Genomic DNA, 21611 nt, shown 5'->3' on the forward strand with positions numbered 1-21611 from the left:
CCGGCTGGTCAGGAGTCAAACGTGCGGACAGGACACGTCGGTCCAGTGTATGTGATATGTAACTGAAACATTCTGCTATCAGGTGGCTCCTACTGTGGCTGTTTTGATATGAAATCGCAGCTGACATGGTTTGAGGTCATCCAGGAAGACGGCCCTCGCTCCTTTGATCCTGATGGACATTTCACGGCAAATTCAGCCACATTTTTACGACAATCAAATTTCCAATTTCTTTGTCCTTCAGTCAGCAGATTAACTCCAAAAACTACAGAACCGATGTCAATGAAACCTTCCAGGGTTAGTGTTAGGGTGAGCATGACCCAAGATGGAGCCCATTTTTGTTTTGGAGCTGATCCAGATTAAAGGGCGGATCCAACAATGGCTTTTCACTTTCTTTAAAATGGCGAGATAGGGCGTTGGCTTAGAGGCATGCACTCTCCAAAACGCCCCTCCCAATGTGGAGGGGAGCTTATTCCATTTTGTTAAAGTTAAAAATAACCTTCTAAGGATTCGAATTCCCCGTAACAGCTCTCTTGTAACTTGTACTCAGGATGTTCCATTATCAATGACTCCGGCATGACCAGCGAGCAGGTGTCCATTTGAAATAATGGTTCAAACTCATCTCTCTGCTTCCCTCAGACATTCTCCTCTGAACCTCATTCACACACTGGGGCGCTCTTATCCTCAAATTATTACTCGCAGCACTTTGTTGAAATGACTGAGTGAAGACAGGAAGGATGTAATTGAAGCGTTTCTGTGTGTGGCTGATAACCAAAGGGAATGTGGTGGGGCGGCGTGTTGTGAGGGTGAAATAGCAAAGCTCTTAGCCGGCGAAGAATGAAATGATGTGCTGGTTTTCTCCAGAGAAATGCATCTCTGGTTTTGCTTTATTAACTACATTGTAATTGGTTTTGTAAAATAGATTCCTTGTGTGTGTGTGTGTGAAAGTGTGAAAGTGGAAAAAGGGAATGACGCAATGTTTTCCGTCTGTGGCAAGACACACAATTACGAGAATACAAACATACATAAATTGAATTCGCGAAAAACATGTTTCAGCTCCTTTTGTTGACAACAGCTAAAAGGCCTGATCCCCTTTGACCCTCGCTGCAGGAACAATTCAGCTTGTCCACATCGAGCAAACTTCTCCGGCATGTCACATTGATTAATCGGACCGCTTTCCCCGCTGCAGCGAAGGCAACATCAAAACATTGTCTGGATTTGTTCGCATGGGGCAGGAAGGTAAGATGTTGGCAGCCGCCCAGACCTCAGTAAGTGATGGAATGTGCTGCACTTCATATCTGATTCTGGTTCTGGTATGGAGGGGCGAGCGCAGCGGAAAAAGGCACCAAACGCTTCCCCGAGACCCCGAGAGCCTCATCAGGACGCCGCTCAGAGGAGCAGAGGAGGAATTGTTTTCGGTAAACACGTTAAGCGTGGACAAGAAACACGAGCAGCGCCATCTGCTCTGCGCCGCGGCCCGTGTGAGGAGCACCAGCCACCTAACAAAAACTCAGACCCGAGAAAGAAACTAAGTGAAGAAACGACGATGTGTTCTTCACAATCGACCCTCAAAAACTCAACCGCTTGAAAGTGTTGCCGCTTACTCACCGGCCGTTTTCTGTTGCCATAGCAAGTGTGTCTATTTATTGCCCTAAAGAAAAAAAACGAAAAAAAACAAAATGAGTAATTCAATTTTCCCTCCCGAGGTAAAGAGCTTGCTCTGAGGAGGTTAAAGAGGTCATTAAAGGAAGTGACAGTTGCTCTGCTACTGGCACACTGTTGGCTGCACTTGAGAAGATTTAATAAACTCTCAACTTATCCGTTTAAGTCGGAGAACAAAATCACCCATCACACCGTGGCTCGAAGCAACATGGGAGTCGATGTCTATTCAATAAGCCGTAGACGTTTCCTGCCGCCAACAGGAAGGGATTGGTTCTGATCCTTCCCATTCAATGGTGTGTATAAACACAGTGTATCTGTATATACAGTGTGTTCGTGCGTATAAGGACGGAAAGAAAGAGTGATGTGCACATGGCAGCAAGAGCAAGATGAAATGAAATTCTTCTCCTTTGCGTGAAACAAGGGTAAAGATCAGAGAAGCTCTAATTTATTTCTCATTGGAGCAGATTCCGTCACCAATGCTGATTGGCCACTTTATCTCCATATTGCATATACAGTACATGTGATGAGACACATCTGGATCATTAGCCAGAGCCACACTATTTACACATATCTGTAGAAATTTGCACTTTACGAACGCCTGATCATATCCATCAAGATATCAGTGTTATTTCTCATGGAATCTACGAATTGGAAAAATGCCTTTTTGATGTAATGTTGAAAAAAGTGAAAAAATTGTTTTATTTGAAGCACATTGTTGACACCAGGGGATCTGTATGCATGAAACAGATCGGAAATGATGTGTGTCGTTGCTCCGATTTTAGATTTTTTGTTCTTTAACCATGACTCTGACCGCCCTGGGAGGAAAATCACATCCGTTCAATTGCTCGTGTGACGAGCACAGATCCTTGCTGCTGCCGATCTGATTTCCTTCAGGGAGTGATGCCTCTTACTGCTCCTGGTCATACACACTGACCTGAGATAGGACACTCTGTGATATGCGTTAGTGGATACCTGCATCGTTTCTGAGGGGATTACTTTTTTGTGTTTGTCTTATAAAATGATTTAACATCTTTGAGAATGTGTTTCTGGAGTGTGTACGTGTGTGTGTGTGTGTGTTTGGACCCGGGGTTGTGAGTTGGATGGCAAACACGTCTAAGTGGAGCCCCTGCGGCAGTTTCCAGACACACTCTTATCGCCGCTCTGTTACAATCTAGAGTGACAGCCCTTTGTAGTTGAAGCTATTCTTAGCCTCCCTGGATCCATTGTGGGGGTTCACTTAAACCGGAGCCTGCAGAGCTGCACAGGACATCCGTGGTCACCTGATGGCTGCTGACACCCATACACTCCTTCTCACACCTGTCTTCTGCACAGCCACGGGCCATCACCCAGCTGAGGACCTCCTTATCATCCCTCTCTCTTTAGCTCTCTTGATTTTGCTTGCCTGCAGTCTCCCTGCACTTTAGGTAGTTTCTGTCTATGTCTTTTTTCTCAATTCTCGATTCCCGGCACTGAAGCCACAGAAAAGATAAAGGGGGCACAGCGAAGCATATGCAAGACTTCTGTTTCTCTCTTCTCGCTCTCGTCTCTTCAGATGCCTCACAGTCGGGGAAACCACAAGAGACAGAGATATGTGAGGATGTCCTCCTTCCTTCTTTCTATATGTGTCAAGCGTTTCTCTTGTTCACCTCTCTTTAAACTCTGTCCTGCAGCATATCGGTTATGTTTTGCACGACGGCATCCTCCAAACGACCCGGCAACGACTAACACCCAGCTGTGACATGCATGCAGACACGTTGCATTCTGCAGAAGATTCACATGGTTGACATAAAGTCTTATTCTATTGTGATGGGTTTGTGTTTTTGCAAATGTTCAATCAGAGCAAGTTTCTCCCCGACGCTATGACCCCCTTCAGATCTGGACCCTCATATGAGCCGATTACATGTGGACCACTCTGGCTACGAATGCATCTTCATGCAGGTCACACTTGGCGTTGCTGAATGCAAATAAACACATGCATCATTTCTGTTTTGCAAGATCTAATTATGTTGTTTTAGCGAATCTGGCTGTACAGATGGGTCTTGTGTGTGTGTGTGTGTGTTTGTTTGAATATGTGTATATGTGTGTGTTTGTGTGTGTGTGTGTGAGAGAGCGAGAGAGAGAAAGAGAGGGACCACCTTTGAATGTGAGCTGAGTGATCGGATCACAAATGCGTCTTCGATGCATCTTGGGCGTGTTCACACCTGCGCTCAGAGCTGACCACTTGTGATGAGATCACTCAGCATGATGGTCTGGTTTTGCAGAGGGACCATCGCTGTCTACTGGGCTTGAGCCGCACAAGACGACTGTGACTGGTTAAAAGGAAAGTGAGTATTTTCTTTCCCTTATTGGTGCTGCCAGATCGTTCTCCAGCGCTGACACACTGAGACTACGTACCAAACAAATGCATTTTCAAGTACTAAACACTTGACAGTCTGTGGTGAAGCACTTTGGTGTCAGATACGTCATATTACATCACACAGCGCCCACCAACTGTGACACTGTACAGTAAACTTGAGTCGAGAGGGTTCTCTGTCACGTTTCCTCCCCACAGTGACCACAGGCACAGAATGTTCACAGGCAGACGTACCTCTTCCCTCTGCAAGAGCTACTGCAAGAGTCTCCAAGCGCTCAGCCACAAGTCAAGGTCAACACAAGCAAACAAAATGCTTGTGAATCTGGAGAGCAGCAAAAGGGTGTCGCAGACAAAACAAGTAACTTTAACAGCACAAAGTAAGAGGAGGTCAGAAAAAGAGGATGGTTTTTTTTTTAAGCTCAAGGTAGTCTGACTTTTTTCAGGAGAGCAGGGGAGGGTCTTAACTTCTCTTCGCCCCCTAATACTGATTATTTTCCAGTAGCTACATAATGAGACAATGTTCACTCGCACTCTGGTTAATGAATGAGCTGTTGTATAAGGTAAATAGTCAAGCAAAAATAAAGCTGAGGAGGTTTAGGAAGTTCTGACCGTCAACTGCTAAAATGTTCATACTTATTGAGTTGTAAAACGTTCTTTTCTTAAAATGTTTACAAATAAAGTTGATGGGTAATGCAATTTTACTAAACTCTAATAATGGCATCTGCCGTTCTTCTTCTTCTTTAAGTCATCAACATTAGTTTCAAGTGCGTATATGTTTTCTCGTGTCTTAATAAAAAGACCAACACAGACAGATGCTCAGGTAGGATGAGCATATCCTGTACGTCGGCTGTAGCCAACTCTGTGCCTTACAGCTGACACCCTGACGAAGCAAGACTCCACAACACAGCAATACCTCATGGTGTACAGCGCTAAAATATTAAAGGTGAACATCTTTTAAAAAAAGGGAATAAGCTGTTGGTTTGTTTTTGTTGAGCAACAAGAACAGCAAAGCCCCGGCTTCCTACCACATAAGGACGCCGCCGCCTCAGAGGCAAACAGCAGACCACGCTGCGTGATGCTGATGCTGTTTGGCTTAAGCCACACAATTATACCGAGGGAGATGAAGGATATGAGAGTAACGCGAAGATGAGGCCATCCTCGGTCACATGAGGTCTTAGGATGTATCCCCTTATCCAACGCTGATAAAGCCATGAGAGAGCGGAGTAACCGTTCTTTGACCGACCTCAGGACGCTGGAGCTGAACACTCCCGTGTACAGTTCTGACACACTGTGCTCATGGGAGATCGGAAAGCACTCACTGCTTCCAGTCTCAGCCCCTCGAGGCCGATCACAGTCCGAGTCCTGCAGCTGCCGAGCATCTTCGGACCGCCCAGCGTGCAGCATGCATGCAAACACGGGTCAAACATATATAAGCCGCCCGTTAGCAAATGCAATTCCCCCCTTTAACCCTGTGTTCATCCTTCAGAATTTTCAGCCACATACATAACAGACATCGCAAGTTCACGTTGCTGAGTGTGGCAGCACTCAGAGAGCTGAATATTAAGACTTAATGCATCTCAGAACTGCACTAATGTGTGTTCGGTATGCATTAGAGCACCTTCCACCTGCTAATGTTTTCAAATTACCACTTACGACAACATACAGCGAGACATCACTAAACCATGAAGTGCGCAGCTCCTGTAGCATCGCAGCAGTGTGTGGACACAATAATGAATATGTTTGTTCAGTCGTGTGTGAGGAGTGTTTACATGAATCCAGGCCCACTTATTAGACACAATACAAGATGCACAAGGGACCGGGGGCCCACATGTTGTTCTCTCACTCGCGTGACGCTGCCCAAGTGGCTCTAATTAGGATCAAAATCACTCCTGCACATTGAACTCCCCCAACAATTAAATTCGTATGATTTCTGAGCTAAAGTATAAACAGAGACGCGCTAATGGGTTTATTCGGCCCAGTACATGATTAGACACATTCTTCTAATAAGTAAATAAGCACAGGTTCATTTGCGGCGGCTTTAAAAGGTTTTCCACAGCTTGAATATGTTTTTCCTTTTTAAGCAAAGTGCAGCTGAAACACAATGAGATCAACATCACAAAATCTGCAAAAACTAAATGACTTTCAGGTCAAATGTCACCTCACTGACACAAAAATATCCAGGTTATTTTTCACACGTGTGGTATTTGTTGCATTATATCATATAACAACGCTCATGTATCTTTCTTGCCCCTCATGAAGCAACGGCATTACCGTGTTACTGTAAGAACCGTGGCTTATGCAGAGATTGAAGAAGGCACGTGTCTATTTGGTGCAATAAGCAGAATATCTTTTTTATTTGTTTGCTTCAGAAACTAAATTTAGCAAATGGTAGGAATTTAAGAATGTGTGCAGTTGGATTTCACCACACATTCACAGTCATGCTGAGCCAGACGAACAGTGAAAAGTCTGCAGGGCTGAGCAGACACTAGTGGTGTATGTGAAGATTATCAGTGATCCGAGAGGAGTTGGGTCGAGGGCAGATGCGGTTTGGAGACGTCCCTCATCCGAGAGGCGTCTTCAGTTAACTTCAGCACAGTGAATTCAGTTATGGGGGGGGGGGGGGGGGGGGGGGGGATTTAAATCACTGCGTAACATTGTTATTACGCACGACACATCTTCACATCCACTGAGACGCGCACGGTCAGCGTGTGTGTGTGTGTGTGCCAGTGCAGACCGGGCAGCAGACCAAGTGCAGATTCCAGATACAGTCTGGTCTGGATAACACGAGCGATAAGTCCGACTAACTGCAGTTGCTGGCAATTTGGAGAAAAGTGTTTCCAGAAATTGAACCACGTTTCTTACATGCGAATAAAACCCCAAACCAATAGTGATCGGTGCGTCTGTGACTCTCAGCAAAGACTTTAAGTAGAAGTAAAAGTCAAATTATTGTTTAAATTCATGCAAAGACCAACGAACGTTTTGTTTTTCCATGCGAGTGCTGACATTCGGCACATTTTACGCACGCGTGGAAAACAGCAATTAAACTAGATATAGAAACAGATGAACTAAATCAAGTGAGTTACCGTGGACAGCTCTGGATTCCGTTGATCTGCCCCGGTCCGCTCTTCACCGCTGCTCATCTTCTGAGCCGCATCTGTCGGGCGATATCTCCTCCTCCGACGTAAAATCCAACTTTCACAATGTGACGAGCGCGTGCCTGCACCTTCGGCTCCTGGGAGACCGGGTTCTCTCTCTCTCTCTGACTCCTCTGTCCTGTCCACGAACAACTTCCCTGTGTCGGCCTCTAAAATTACAGAGGTAGAGGAATAATAATAATAATAATAATAATGTAGAGAGAAGTCGATTATAAAGGTAAATTGCAGGGGGCTTCAGTTGTGTGACAGTGGATGGCACCAGCGGCTGAGCGAGCCGCACTGCTGCTTGACTCGCGCTCCTTGTACCCGTGTGACGTAAGAGGGGGGGGGGATCTAACACTGGAACCAGGTCGTGTGTGTGTGTGTGTGTGTGTGTGTGTGTGCGTGTGTGTGTGTGCATCACATGTTTCACCAACTACTTCTCACCATCCTGGTTTGTTGAAATTCTGACTTGACTCCTGCTGCAGCTTATTATTAATAAGAGATACAATATACAAGATACATTTATTGACCATCTTCCAAGTGTTAATGTTCCTTTAATTGTTCATTTATCTCATGTTATAGGTCAAATATGTCAAAAACCAATATATATATAACTCTAAAATAGGATTTGGGCATAGTCTCGTCGATTGAGTTAATCTCCTCTCTGTGGTGTAAAAATGCTTTCACCAGCAGCTGGTTAAAGCAAAGAGAGAGAGAGAGAGAGAGAGAGAGAGAGAGAGAGCGAGAGAGAGAGAGAGAGAGAGAGAGAGAGAGGGATCACCGGAGGTCTCCACACTTCACCCAATTTCCTAAATAATGTATTGGCTCCATGAACCTTGTCCCACTCCTGCTGTCGTTTCGTCAAACTCTTGTGTGTCTTTATCCTTGGTGAGGCCAGGGGTAGAGTGGATACTTTTATTAAACCGGACCACAGTTTCCTTACCGAGGGGTTGAATTTTGTGAGACCACCACTCAAATGTCAAGCTGAGATCACAAAGGAGTGGAACGAGCTAGCGCCTGAAAACTCATCGGACACTCTCAGTGTTTTCAGGATTATCTACACGTTCCAGCTGTTTTGTTAACACTCAGTCTGGGCAATCTCTGGGACACTCGATCGACTAATCAATCAAATCGCCTTGTAGTGAAATTGACCACTTGTGAATGAAACCCCTCCTGTTGAGACTCGAATGAGAAGGAGATGTGGACCGCTGGAAGCTGCTGTGCTGATCAAAAACACTGTTTCTCCCTGCAAAACAAACACATACTTTTTTGCACATGAACTTTGCCCATAAACAGGGTTCACAGACCTTGAGCATGTGTCAGTAAGGACTGCAGGCCTGAGGCTAATGCAACAGATAGGATTCTGCCATGAATATAATTTTGTAAAACATTATTCTTACAATTGTTATGCATGAGCATATCAGTCAAACTTTATCTCCAACTTGATTATCCTGCCATTTTATTCTTATGTTTTCACACCTGTCTTTTTGTTGGTGTAATTGTTTTTAAGCAACATTGCACAAAACTACTGGACAGGTTACCATGACATTTGGTGAAAGGGATGATTATGGATCCAGGAATTTTTGATCACTTGCCTTAACATTGAGTGATAGGGCGTTTTTGACATTTAGAGATTTAGGGAACTAAATGGGTCCAGACTTCTGGGCAATGTCAGCCCAATCCCAGCTGACATTGGGCAAGGGGCGGGTTACACCCTGGACATGTCGCCAGCGTAGCATGGGGCCAACATACAGAGATAAACAACCATTCACCATCTCATTCTCCGATAACCTGACCTGAATCTGCATGTGTGGGAGAAAACCTGTACCTGGAAACTTGAAGATTGTGCCGACTTGAGTCAGAACCAAACCGGAATTTGAACCAAGAACCTTCTAGCTGTGAGGGGAGCGTGCTCACCACTGGACCACCATTCCACCCCAACTTTGCATGAAATGTAATCATTATTAAAGTGTTCCTTTGACCAGTTTTTCTGTTTTATCTTCCACATTCTGTTAAACATCCTCTCTTACCTACTGTACTGATAAGAATAGCCATACATTTACAGCTGCAATGGACAGTGTCAGAATACATTTCTCCAGCTGTCATGTGCTTGAACAGCTGCTGTTGAAGGTATCCGGCTTTGAATGTGGGAGGAAACAGCGATCAGCAGCTACCCTGATTTGTTTTTCCTCTGGATGCAAAACATGAGATGTGCAAGAATAAGACGGTGGTGCTGAAGGTGCCTCAAGCTCTCTTGGAGGAGAAATTGCTACACAATGGCATCCATCAGGCAGAAATCACTGCCTCTATGTTGAAATGTTTTGTTTTGAAGTTCCCCCTCAAACTCCCCGTCCTCAGAGATATTATATATAATAGCATTTGAATTACAGGCCCATTTATAGTCTCTATCCACACTCTGAATTACAACAGCCTCTTGCTTAACCATCGTTTGACCATACAAACATATGTACCTTTTCGTTCTAGAAGCTCCAAATAAGCTATAAAAAGAAACGTGTCTTATAATTTAACATCATGCAATAAGACATGTCTTCCATATAGGCCTTCAGGGCACAAAATGGAAAATGCATCACATCTGTTTATATGAGAGAGCGCAGTAGCCAGACCATCCAACAGAGGGAGACAGGGATAACACAGTAGAATAGTTAAATAACAACACATACATAACATTTCAGTATTCATTCATGGCTTTTGAAGAATTAAAAGATACACACCAAAAAACTATTTTTCGCCGCAGGCTGCTATCCCTTCATTTTCTATGTCCAATGTCTCGTCTCATTATAGCACACAAATCTGCCCCAGGCTTCAAAGTCAGTGCATATTAGTTTTAATACAAAATGTAATCTCAATAATATATGTACAATTTCAGGTAATGGACCAAGCAGCTCTATGGTCTAATGTAACAACTGTTTGTCTAGCACAGTCTTGACACTCCTAACCAGACCATATATAAAGATGGACGACATGATTGCTCCCTAAAAGTGTTCTCCATGTTAGTAAATACTATAAGACCAAACAAAAAAGTCAAGAATATACATGACATAAAATTATCACAAACATGTTTTTTGTGTATCAAGGGAGTTCTTAATTCACTAATGTAACTCAGGTTTTCATTTTTCCGCTTAGCAGTTATTTGATGCTACAGCACACTATATTGACAGCTGAGACTGACTTTCTATTGGTTGAGCACGTGTATCAGTACCTCGGTAGAGCGGCTCAATCCCCTGATCCCTATCTGCAGATTTTTGGCTCCAAATGCGCAAGATAGCAGCATTCTGGGTATTTTGGCTTCATTTCTGGACACGTCGTCCATCTTTTTATAGAGTCTGTGCTATAAATATATGTGGTAGAGTAAAAGGTACTTTCCGATCCTTTCCAAGGCATTTGATTACGTCATAATGAATAGATTTTGTTGGTTAAGTCAGTGGGCTTGCTGCTGCTGCAGAGGAAAGCCTCTGCTCGGACCAGCATTTGTACCACATGATTACTACCATGAAAAGATTGTGCTTGGTGTTGGGGACACTCCGGGCTGAGGTGAAAAGGGCCACACGATCAGGGTTGGCAGTAGGGTAGAGTGCAGCATGTTGCAGGGTGCTGATTGCATGGGTCAGCTGCGGTCCAGCCTTTGGGTCCTCCGGGTCCTCGGGGACAAAGCTTGTTTGGAGTCTGGTCACGCTCTTTGAGTCTGGCCATCCAAGCAGCATTTGGCAGCGTCGCGTTTTCAATGCCAGACAATGAGATCAGTGCGCTGTGGCACGCAAATAATGCTTCCATAGTTTTAAAGGCCTGTTTTTGTCCCTAATCTACTTGTGATTGGCCAGAAACTTCTGGGTTTACGTTCCAGCTCGTTGAAAGACAATTACTGTTAAATGTAGCTCGCATGAGGCAACAATCCTATAGATGTTTATTGCTTCACTTGCTCATTATTTGCGCCATTATCTCCCATTCAATTCCTCGAGGGTTTTAATAGTGTCATTGTGAAATTTTCAACATGAATCCACCGGTCATTAAATGTCAAAATCTGAAGAAGACCTAATAGTCAAGTTATAATTTTAACCTGTGAGTTCCCTTTTTTTCTGCTTTTCAACTGTCTGTCACCGACTTGAGTCTATAAGAGAAAAGCATTTACTTTTTTTTCTCCACTTTGACTTTGAAACACTGAGTCCACAATGGGAGAGCTGGAGATGCTGTCATTAAGATTAAGATCCATTTATTCATCCCAAACACATGCACAGACATGCAAAGGCACACTCATGCAGGTAGGGAAATTTAATCTCTGCTTTTTACCCATCTGGTGCAGGACACACAGAGCAGTGAGCGACCATGTACGGTGCTCGGGGAGCAGATGTTGGGTGCTTGAGGTAAGAGAAGTGAGTTGCTGAGCAGCACGTAGTGGAACAACACGCATACATCCCCAAACCAGGCGACTGGAGGCCTCAAGCCAACAGCCAATCCGTGCATGTTTCCATTCAAGGATTTTCTCACCCTGGTACTTCTGACAGTCAGCAGGCCAGACCATGATCCTCCCCGGGGAGGCCGCACCTCTTATCAGACGTCAACTCTCCCTGCACACGGTGAAGCCACAGGAGCGTCGCTGAACGCAGCCTGGCTTCCTGGCAACTGGAGAGGTGTTACCACGGGGGTGTTACACATGATACAGAAGCTTTGGAGGGTCCTCGTTATTCTGTAACATCTTTCACATCTGAAGTTACCTGCATCACGGGATTCCACATACAGCATGTGACCCTTTCATTCATCATTTATTATATGAGCATTATGTAAACACAGAAATGTGATTGTCTTGTAAGCATGTAGGGGAACATTTCTTAAAATATGTTAATGTATTTTCAACAATTCATGTATTCTATATGATTATTACTATGTTGTGTTAGATGGTACTTTATTATCTGTTCATTTACCATATAACATAGCCATTCAATATGAATCAATATGATTAAATTGTTGTGTTAACAAAGCATTATATAATATATTAAATATTGTATGATGTGCACAACTGCTGCTAAGGGGTTCAAATTATTCGTTATGTCAATATTACTTTGTGAAAGTTTCTCTGAGCGAAATATAAACTGCCACAGAAATGAAATAATAAATATCACCTTTGAGCTTGATAGTGATGATTGTTTTCAGTTTGTTCAGTTTCTTTAAAAAATATTCATAAGGGGCTGAGACCTGAAAGACTCTGGTTTAAAAATATCATATTATTAAATCAGACATAATACTTACTTACAACTGTTGTCTCCTTTTACTGTTATTTGCAGTCACATGTCAAATGTAACAGCCTTACACTGAAGCCTTTTTGTAAAAAAATTTACCTTCAACGATATACCCCTTTAAACCCCTAGATTTCAACCATATTAATTAAAAAAAACCATCATGAGTTGTTATTTACACTAATGCAACAAGCAAACAAACCTACAGCTGTCTTCACATTATTTAAATTCTGATTGGTGCATACGAGAATGTGCCATCACCTCTTTACGACTGAATCCATGCAGCCCCCTTCAAACCTGAGACAAAAGAGGAAACCAAAAGCAAAAAGGAAAAAAATACATAAATCGAAAGCAGATTGAGAAAGGCCATACATTTCTTGAAGCAACCCTCTTATATGCAACCTCTGGGGATGTTGAGGAGATGTTTTCACCTTGACAAGGGTCCAGTGTTTTGCAGTGTCTTCCTGGGATAAACACATATGGATGCTAAAGACCTTTTGTTTCTTCTCTGGATTGAGAGCCAAGTTGGCCGCTGTGTGACAGGCTGGCTCAAATGTTGTGTATAATTATTCTGAGAACAGCGGCAGGTGTTTATTCCTGTGGACTGCAGAGGTACAATAGAGCCCCGCGGCTCATGTCACAGAGTTGGACCACGTCCCTCAGTGTAAAAATAGCCATTTGACGAATGGAGTTATCTCCCTATTCACACAACTCCTGACCAACGGACAAAGGCACAGTCTGCTGAGGCGATGTGATGGAAAATCCAAAATAAAGTCTCTTCTGAAAGATGTGAACGGTGGTTAAGTGGTTTATTAGTCTCCAGCTGCACACAAAAGAGGAACCCGGCAGGATTTCCGCTCTCGAATTCTTCCAAAAAGTTTCCACTAGCAGCATATGAACAGCAACATGGGAGTTAAAAAAAACAGTATACCAAGACGTGGGTTTTAATTAAATCTTTAAAATTCTGCAGAGGGATAAAAGGCTCTTTAGAGGCTTGTATCTGTTATAAAGGTTAAGATTCATTCTGAAATCATAAGAGGATTAGTCAAGTTCTCTATTCATAAAGAACCCAGGATTAAATTATTCAGTCCTCCCAATACATTTCACAGTTCACAAGAAGCGAAGCAATTATCTGCCCTAACAAATAATTTAGCAAAACACCCGGGAGATTTGTGCTTTTAGAAATATGAAATATTAACAGAAAGGAATAATTTAAAAATACACTTGTTGTCTTTTGATAGGTTCCCGTGAGATTTGACTCAAGCGTTTCGTTGCCAGCGACTGCTTAATTGTTATCTCTGTGCATTTGATAATAAAACTCTTGAATCTTGAATCTAAAATTGTTGTTCTCATGCATGGTTTGTACAATACATTGTATCATATTGATGCTCACACATACTTGATATATTTTACAGTGGGTTGATGGAAGCAAATAATTCATTAGAATTTCCTCAAATAAATAATCCTTATTCTGAGCTAAATGTAGTTTAAATGCACATCGGAAATCCAATACAACAAATCAAGAGTTTCTCTTTGTTGATATTTGTGCTGAGTGGATCCCAAACATTTCAACCACTGACCTTGAAGATACCAGAAAGCTGAGACCAACAATTATCCCTGCAGGCAGTAGAAGCATACAAAGGATATTTATTTGAACTAGTTTGAAAAAGTAATCACTTTCAGGTTCATATGTGGACAATAACAACAGACTGCTATTTATTGTGTTTTGAATCTTTGTCTTGATTTCCAAAAAACATATTTTCATCCCCCCATGCAGTGTCTCCTCCAGGGCGTCCTGTCCCTAGCTTTAGCAACCTAATTCAGCATAGAGCGGGGAAGAGACAGAAAGACAAAAAAGCACATTATTTTCAATGCAAAATATATCTCTTGTCAGCATTTTCACACTTTTTTCTGCCTGTTTGAAAAACTGGATTCATGATTAATGAGACTCTCTGGTGGATGAGGATGTTGTTGTTTCTGGGAGGTAACCACCATGTTCTGGTGGCTAGAAGATAAAAGATTTCTGCAAACAGTTGCAAACAGCGAATTCAAGTTAAAAACACTTGATTGGTGTTTAAAGTTCTCCGTCAGCGTTACGTGTGTCTAATTCTTGCTCCAAAATGATTCCATACCTGCTGTTTTGACATCAATAATGACTATTAATTTGTTATTCTAAGTAGCAATTGAACTTAGATCCCCCATTTACCCAAACACAGCTCAGCTCGACTGAGCCGGTGCTTGACTCAACAGGCCCTGTGTAAATGAGATTATACCAAGAGTGTAATTATCTGAGAAAAGTGCAAAGAGCCTACACAAACAAATTGAAACAGAGGATAGAGATAATTGATTCAATAAGGAACTGATTAACACTGGCCTCCACAGACAATGAATAGTGACAAATAAGATACAACTTGTGCAATGTGAAATACAACCAGTATGGAGTGGAGTTTGATGCTGCATAGCTGTGATTTCTCAATATTGTATAATTGCAGCATGTGATGGAGGTGTATCTGAACACTGGGGCTGGAATCTTATAATATAAGCCATATTGATATTGTATATCATTTTGTGCAGTGGTATTGTCTTTTGCACGCTCTGTCTACATGTTCTTGCACTCATGGTGTATTGTACTGTCTGTTGTGTGGTCAAACACTTGTATTTGTACCTCTGCTGTGTATCAAGTAATATTGTGTCGTATCATGTATGAATGTATATTGTGTTGTATACTACATGTACGGTGCTATTTTTGTGTGCTGTCTAACAATAACATTACCATCATATCATCAGTACTGTTACCATCATCTTGCCACTGCACCTTATCTACTTATTAATCTTGTGTTTCTGTTTTTATCCTATACCTCAATATTTGTTTTAATTTTATTCTATTGTATTCAAATATACTGGCTGCTATGATGACTTAATTTCCCTTCAGGGATGAATAAAGTTATCTATCTAGAGAGTTTACATGTTTTTCCGTGTCTGTGTGGATTTGCCTCACACAGTCCAAAGACATGCAGATTACAGAATGGGTGACTCTAAATGGACTATATATGTGAAAGTCAGTGTAAATGGCATGTTGGCCCTGACCAGTAACAACTGGTTCCAGCTCCCAATGTGACCCTCAAAAGGACAAGCAGTGAAGACGATAGATGGACGGACAACTCTTCGAAAACAGTTTTATTTCCACACAAAACATTCCTCATTTTTGAATTCTTCAAGGCAGCTGAGTGCTACTGTCTTCACAAAGCTGTAGATCATCTTAAAATTAGATCTGTCTGTCTCTTGCCGATTTGTTGTCATAATAAATCTGAGCTTGTCCACATCACTCTGAAATAAATCAGATAACCAGCAGCCGTTATTGTGAGTCAGATCCAGCAGCTCATTTTGAAAACTGAATAAGAAGAATCGCATTCTGTTTTTTGGTTCAGTAATTAAATCCATTAGGACACAACTGGAAACTCTGGGTTGTTTATCTGTTGGTTAGACACCGCGACACCAAGGGGCCATAATTATGGTGATTTACTGCTTATTCAGAGTGACATAATTGTAGTAATGGGTGGAAGGTTGGTGGGATGCCCATTCTTCCTAGTTTGGCTGTGGGCCATTCAGTTAGTTCCGACTGTTTACGTCCACGTCAAAATCGCATTAAAGGAATCAGCTCAGCAAACAAGCATCTTTGGAGAGCAGAGCATGAAGTTCACTGTGACTGAATCTGAGGTAATCTGTTGCACCCATACTGTACAAAAGCCATCATGCTGTTACATTGGGAAAAAAGTTGCCATACTGTATATCAGAGATAATTTAACACCTTCCTCCCTTCTATTGCTCTTTATTCTACAGTGACCCTGAAGGCTCAACATACTGCAGCTTACATGCAAATGAAGAAATCGTCTTCCTCAATGACCACAATGTGCAATATCCCTTTTTTTATATTGATATTTAATAAAAATACATACATTTATTGCTTATTTTTTACTTTGTGATGGCATAATTCCGATATTTTTGTAGGTTTACGCTGTTAACCTTTAGCCTGTCAAATCAAGTAATCTGAGGAAATACCCTTAGTTACAGTTAAAGTTAGTTGACGTGCCCACTTTGCTAAGCTAACACGTTGGTTTGAAAAGACAATTTCACTTTTTATTGTTTGCATGCGGGTTGTTTAGTCTGTGGTGAATATTAAGGTTAGCAATTTGTGTTCATCCTACCTGGTTTATCTGCAGTGATTTTAAAGTCTGTGTTTTCACAAAATTATACTGAATTTGCTTTATTTCCCTTCAAGTGTGTGGTTTACACGTTCAATTAGTGCCCTTTTGTCATACGTTGCATGTTGACACAATGTTCAGACTCAAGTTCACAACTTTTAATAAAAGATCTGTAATTTAGCTCGATGTGAAGCATTAATGAACAGAATGAGGAGACAGACAGACAGAAAGACAGACATTTGCATTTACAAGTAGGTATTAGTTTTCTCTATTTCCATGTGTTGTGTTTCTTTGCATCTCTTTCAAGACTTTAGGGAAATATCTACAGATGTCTGAAATATCCGTAATATGTAAGGTCATGCTATCAATGAATACATGCAGCATGTTAGACAAAGGACTTTTTCATTTTAATATCGCTCAAGATGTATAAGTAGTTGGGTTCTTTATTGACCCAGACAGATATAAAAGCACGTTTGCAAAAATCCACAGAAGAGTACTTTTTTTTAAAGCACAGGAAGGGTGATACATGCACATGCTGCATATATATCCCATCCTAGCAATGCAGACTCTTTATATTTTAATATATTAAAAGCTTTTGGGAAAATGCGTCTTTAGGACCATATAAGTGTTGACTTTGACATTCGACCTTTGACCGATCAGCTCCGAAAGTTAATCATCCGGAGATACCCTCTGAAAATCCGTGACAGCACCCGCACTCACACGCACACACAGACACACACACACACACGTAGGGTTCTAATCACTATCTGGCTGTCCAGTGTGTGCGGGTGGTTTCTGCATAGTATCAGTAACATCCCACGTTATAACTTTGGTTGAACCCTGCAGGATTATATGTGATAATGTTTCATCCTGGCTGATACCACATGGAGCAGTGATCACCAACCTTTACGAGCCAAAGATCACGTTTTAATTCCAGACGTAAGCCGAGATCTACCACCCTGATATCTTCCCAAAAAGCCATTAAGGAGGGTCATATTTATATTTTTTGGCAATTTCTGTTAAAGGCTGAATGTACAAGAGATAAATATAGACAAGCTGAGCCAGTTGTGCAAATTTTTGTATTCAATGCACATTATTCAAAAAATATATCAATGAATATTTGCAATGCAAAAAATGAAGCTTCTCAGTTCCACATCATTTTCTACAGAGGCGCTGCTACTGAACCACAATGTTTTTATATATAGGCTTTGATTTGAATATGGACAAAAATAGGATTATTTCCTTGTATCAAAGAATTCCCTTGTACTCAAATAAATACCAGTACTACACAGTAGGAAGCCGTGCATCATCCGCTGACATGAATTCATCAGATAAACATTAAAACTCAGGTAAGATCATTTTCTCTGTTTATTCTGCTGTGAACCACAAAGTGTATCTGTTGGACACAAATGTATTTACAACACTTTCCGAACCCGTGTCAGAGTAAAAGCACTCCAGCGTTTTGATTTTGGGGGTCGACAGTGACGACTGGGAGATCGACCAGTAGATCGCGATCGACGGGTTGGTGACCACTGACATAGAGGAAGCTGCCTCCTGCTTTAACATTAGAACATCTGAGACAGGGAATAAGAGAAAGGGGAGACAAAGCACTATGTGTTTATGTAAGACGTGACTCAACTCTGCTACAATTATCAGAACCATTGAAGCAGCCCAGAATATGTCCAGTTTCCTTGTGCTTTTTTCTATAAACAGAATCTTCTTGCTTTAATCGTAATGATGTTATATTGACCGTTTTGTGCATTTTGTCTCATTCATTTGATTCCTCATAAACACATTCTCCCCTGGATAAATATGTTTTAGTCTAAACTGTGTTAGATGTATGTTCCATCACTTGCCTCGGCAGCGCAGACAGGCCTTGTCAATTTTATATTTTAATTTGGTATAAAGACTAAAAAAAGAGGTGGATATAAACGCACTAGGTAGAGAAATTAAGAGAAATGTCTAAAGAAAGATAGAAATCTGGAGAATAAGAGAATAGAGCTGCAGCTGCTACATAGAGACAAGGATTATCCAAAGCTCAGCACCTGATTGGATAGGAGAATTTTTAATGTATTTAAAACAAAATACATTTGTAAAACTGTGAGAAGTTTCATCTGGTTGAAAGGTGGTGAGAGGAAACCTGACAGATCTCTGACACTCCTGGAGAATTTCATTAAGAGTAAATATCCTGTCAAGTCTGAGATTTCAATATATGTCTAAAGAACATTGATTAAGTCTCCATCTCCAGGGAGAAGCATCTTTGTCAAAGATGATAAGTCCCACAGGGGTGTGTGCGTGAGTGTGTGTGTGGCCTGAGGTGGAGCCGACAGCAGAGGTAGATGAGAAACACCACAGAGGGAGCGCAGGGAACAAAGGTCCACATTTAACCAGAATAGGCCCCTTGATGGTTGTACAAGGAACGATCACAGCCTCTGGCTTCAACAGTCCCTCCACTGGAGGCGGCTCAGGTCCACCGCATGCGAGCACTCTCACATTTTCAAATGGGTCGTTTAAATCAGCCTGACTCAGAGCGGCTGTGAATAGTCCCAGAGCTTGGAACAGAACTTGACATTCGGAGAAAAAACTGCAAAAGATTAAAAAAATATATACCTTCCATTCGTGGTAAGAGCCAAAGACACAGACCTCAAAGCCAAGGACACCTATGGACGGTTTGCTTAGTTTCTGACTCCAGTCATTAATCCATCAATCGAGCCACTATTAGATTTATTTTCCAGGTTATCATCCTTATACTGCTCAGAGATTAGCTTTAGGTAAATCTAAATGTCAGATGAAGGCTTTTTCCACTGCCCTTACAAACAGAAGTCTTGTCTATGTGCAGAAAATGAACTTTGCCATTTTAATTCGGGATGAGCTGCCCTTTATATTCTGCTGTGAAAGGGTGGAGCTTTTATCATGATTCCCTTAAGTTAGTTACATGTCCCTCAATATGCAGGGAGTCGTGGTTCCCAGAGGAGAGTCCACACACAGACACAATAACATGATAACAGCCTGAGGAGAAGCCCTGACGCTGTTTGTAACACGTCTGTTCTCTCGGGGAAATATTTCACTTTAACAAGTTCAACTCTTCCGGGAATTCACCTCCCATTAGATCAAAACAGTGATTATAATGAATAACAGTCTTTTTGAGATGACTGAGGCTGGATCAAATTATCAGTTCACATTTGAGTATTAGTGTGAACTGGTCAAACTTAAATTTCCAAAAGGCAGACTTGAGATATCATGTTGAAGACGCCAAAAACATGTTTTGTGAGGCTACCTTCACTTTGAGTTACAAATTCAATTCAGTTAATCTGTGAGTCTAAGTTAATATTTGTTTTGGGTGTTCCTGATATATCACATTCACAAGAAGCTTGACCTACGCTACCAGGATCGAATCACTCAGTTTTTTAGCCCAAGTGAACATTAGCACGAAAGTTCTTTAGATATCATGTTCTCAAGAATGGGGACGTACAGACAGACAGCAAGAAAAGCATAATGTCTCCAGCTGTTGCTAGTCAGGGGCATGATTTACTAAAACCTTTCACACTTCTTGTTGTTCTCCCATCAGAGTCCTGGTGTGCACAGTTGAAGTAACATGGAGAGCAATGTGTCCTCGTCTCTCAACGTGACCTCTGCCCCGACACACTTCCCTCAACTCAATACCACCGCTGACATCAATGCCACAGTGAAACCCTTCAGTGTGTTCGATGGGTGCGAGGGTCAGGTGGAGGGCATCCTCTTTGACCTGACCCTTCAGTGCATCAATTTCTTCATAGGGATCCCTGCCAACCTTCTTGCCCTTGCAGTCCTCATCCGCAATCGCAAAGAACCCTCCACGTCGGACATGTTCCTTGGCTGCCTGGCCTTCATGGATTTCTACTTCAGCACCATGCCCCCCCTACACTTCCTTAACCTTTACCACTGGCATAGCAAGGGGATGTGGTCCGCGCTCAAGTTCTCCTACGGTGTGAAAGACACCAGCGGCCCCTTGTTTCTGTCCTGCATCTGCCTGGATCGCTTTGTGGCCGTGCTCCTGCCGATTCAGTTTGGGCAGCTCAGGCACATCAAGTACAGGTTGAGCCTCTCGGTCCTGGTGCTCTGCCTCACCTTTGCCTATTCGGCTGCTAAGACTGTGGGAGGCCTCCCTAACTTCGAGAAGGTATTCACGGGTGAGATCCTGGCAACATTTACCTGGATGGTTATGTGTAACGTGAGCATCCTGTGGGCTCTGAAAAGATCCCGCAGTGCAGGAAAAGATGAGATGCACCCAATGAACAGGAAAGCGTTCAAGATGGTGCTGTCCATCCTCTGTATTATTGTGTTTAACTACCTGCCCCCTGTGGCCCTGTTCCCCTTCGAAGACTACTACTCCCCTGATGTGTTCCGCTGCTACGTGCAGCCCGTGGGCTTCGCCTTCCTCAACATCAGCAGCACCATCCAGCCGCTTGTTTACCTTGGTCGTCTGGAGAAGGTCCCTTTCCTCTCTGACGCCTGCGTTAAGAAGTGTTGCTCCCGGATCCCTGCAGCGAATAACAAGATCACACCTGAGCAAAATCTAAATTCTAGAGATCTGTTACAATAATAAACACTGTCATTGATTTAATTTCTCTATACTTCTATGATGACGTTTAACTGAATGTGTTTTCATGCAGGGCAGTGGTTTTATAAGAAAATAAAGTATTTAAAAATGTTTTAAAATATGCTGGAATTATGATAAAACAAGTATATACTTTTTTCATTTGTCATGCCATAAATTTATTTTGTACTTCAAAATTATTTTCTCTTATTACAATAACTTAACATAACAAAGATCTGTTACAATAATAAACACAGAGATTGTATTGATTACATTTCTCTATATTTCTATGATGACATTTAACTGAATGTGTTTTTATTCAGGGTAGTGTTTTTATTAGAAACAAATATCCATATATATGAAACAAGGAAAAAAAACGTCATGTATTATACATTTATTTTGTTCTTCAAAATTATTTTCTCTTATGACAATAAC

The 21611-nt window shown here is 42.0% G+C and overlaps 2 protein-coding genes across 2 annotated transcripts in view; one reads left to right on the plus strand and one right to left on the minus strand.

The window, feature by feature from the left end:
• The window catches only part of gcgra (glucagon receptor a), a 36316-nt gene extending 28851 nt beyond the window's left edge, over positions 1-7465 (minus strand). The window contains exon 1 of the mRNA XM_062407408.1: positions 7096-7465. The gene's annotated coding sequence lies outside the window, so the exon portion shown is untranslated. The remainder of the gene's footprint in view (positions 1-7095) is intronic.
• Positions 7466-20195: 12730 nt separating this feature from the next.
• On the plus strand, positions 20196-21182 carry LOC133970968 (G-protein coupled receptor 183-like). The gene has a single exon (XM_062408132.1). It carries the CDS (start codon positions 20196-20198, stop codon positions 21180-21182), a length of 987 nt encoding a protein of 328 aa, XP_062264116.1.
• Positions 21183-21611: the final 429 nt, after the last annotated feature.

This window comes from Platichthys flesus, chromosome 16, assembly GCF_949316205.1.
Source record: "Platichthys flesus chromosome 16, fPlaFle2.1, whole genome shotgun sequence".
Classification (NCBI taxonomy): domain Eukaryota; kingdom Metazoa; phylum Chordata; class Actinopteri; order Pleuronectiformes; family Pleuronectidae; genus Platichthys; species Platichthys flesus.

Coding starts and splice junctions, on each gene's coding strand:
- LOC133970968 (XM_062408132.1), top strand. CDS start 20,196: ATGGAGAGCAATGTGTCCTCGTCTCTCAACGTGACCTCTGCCCCGACA.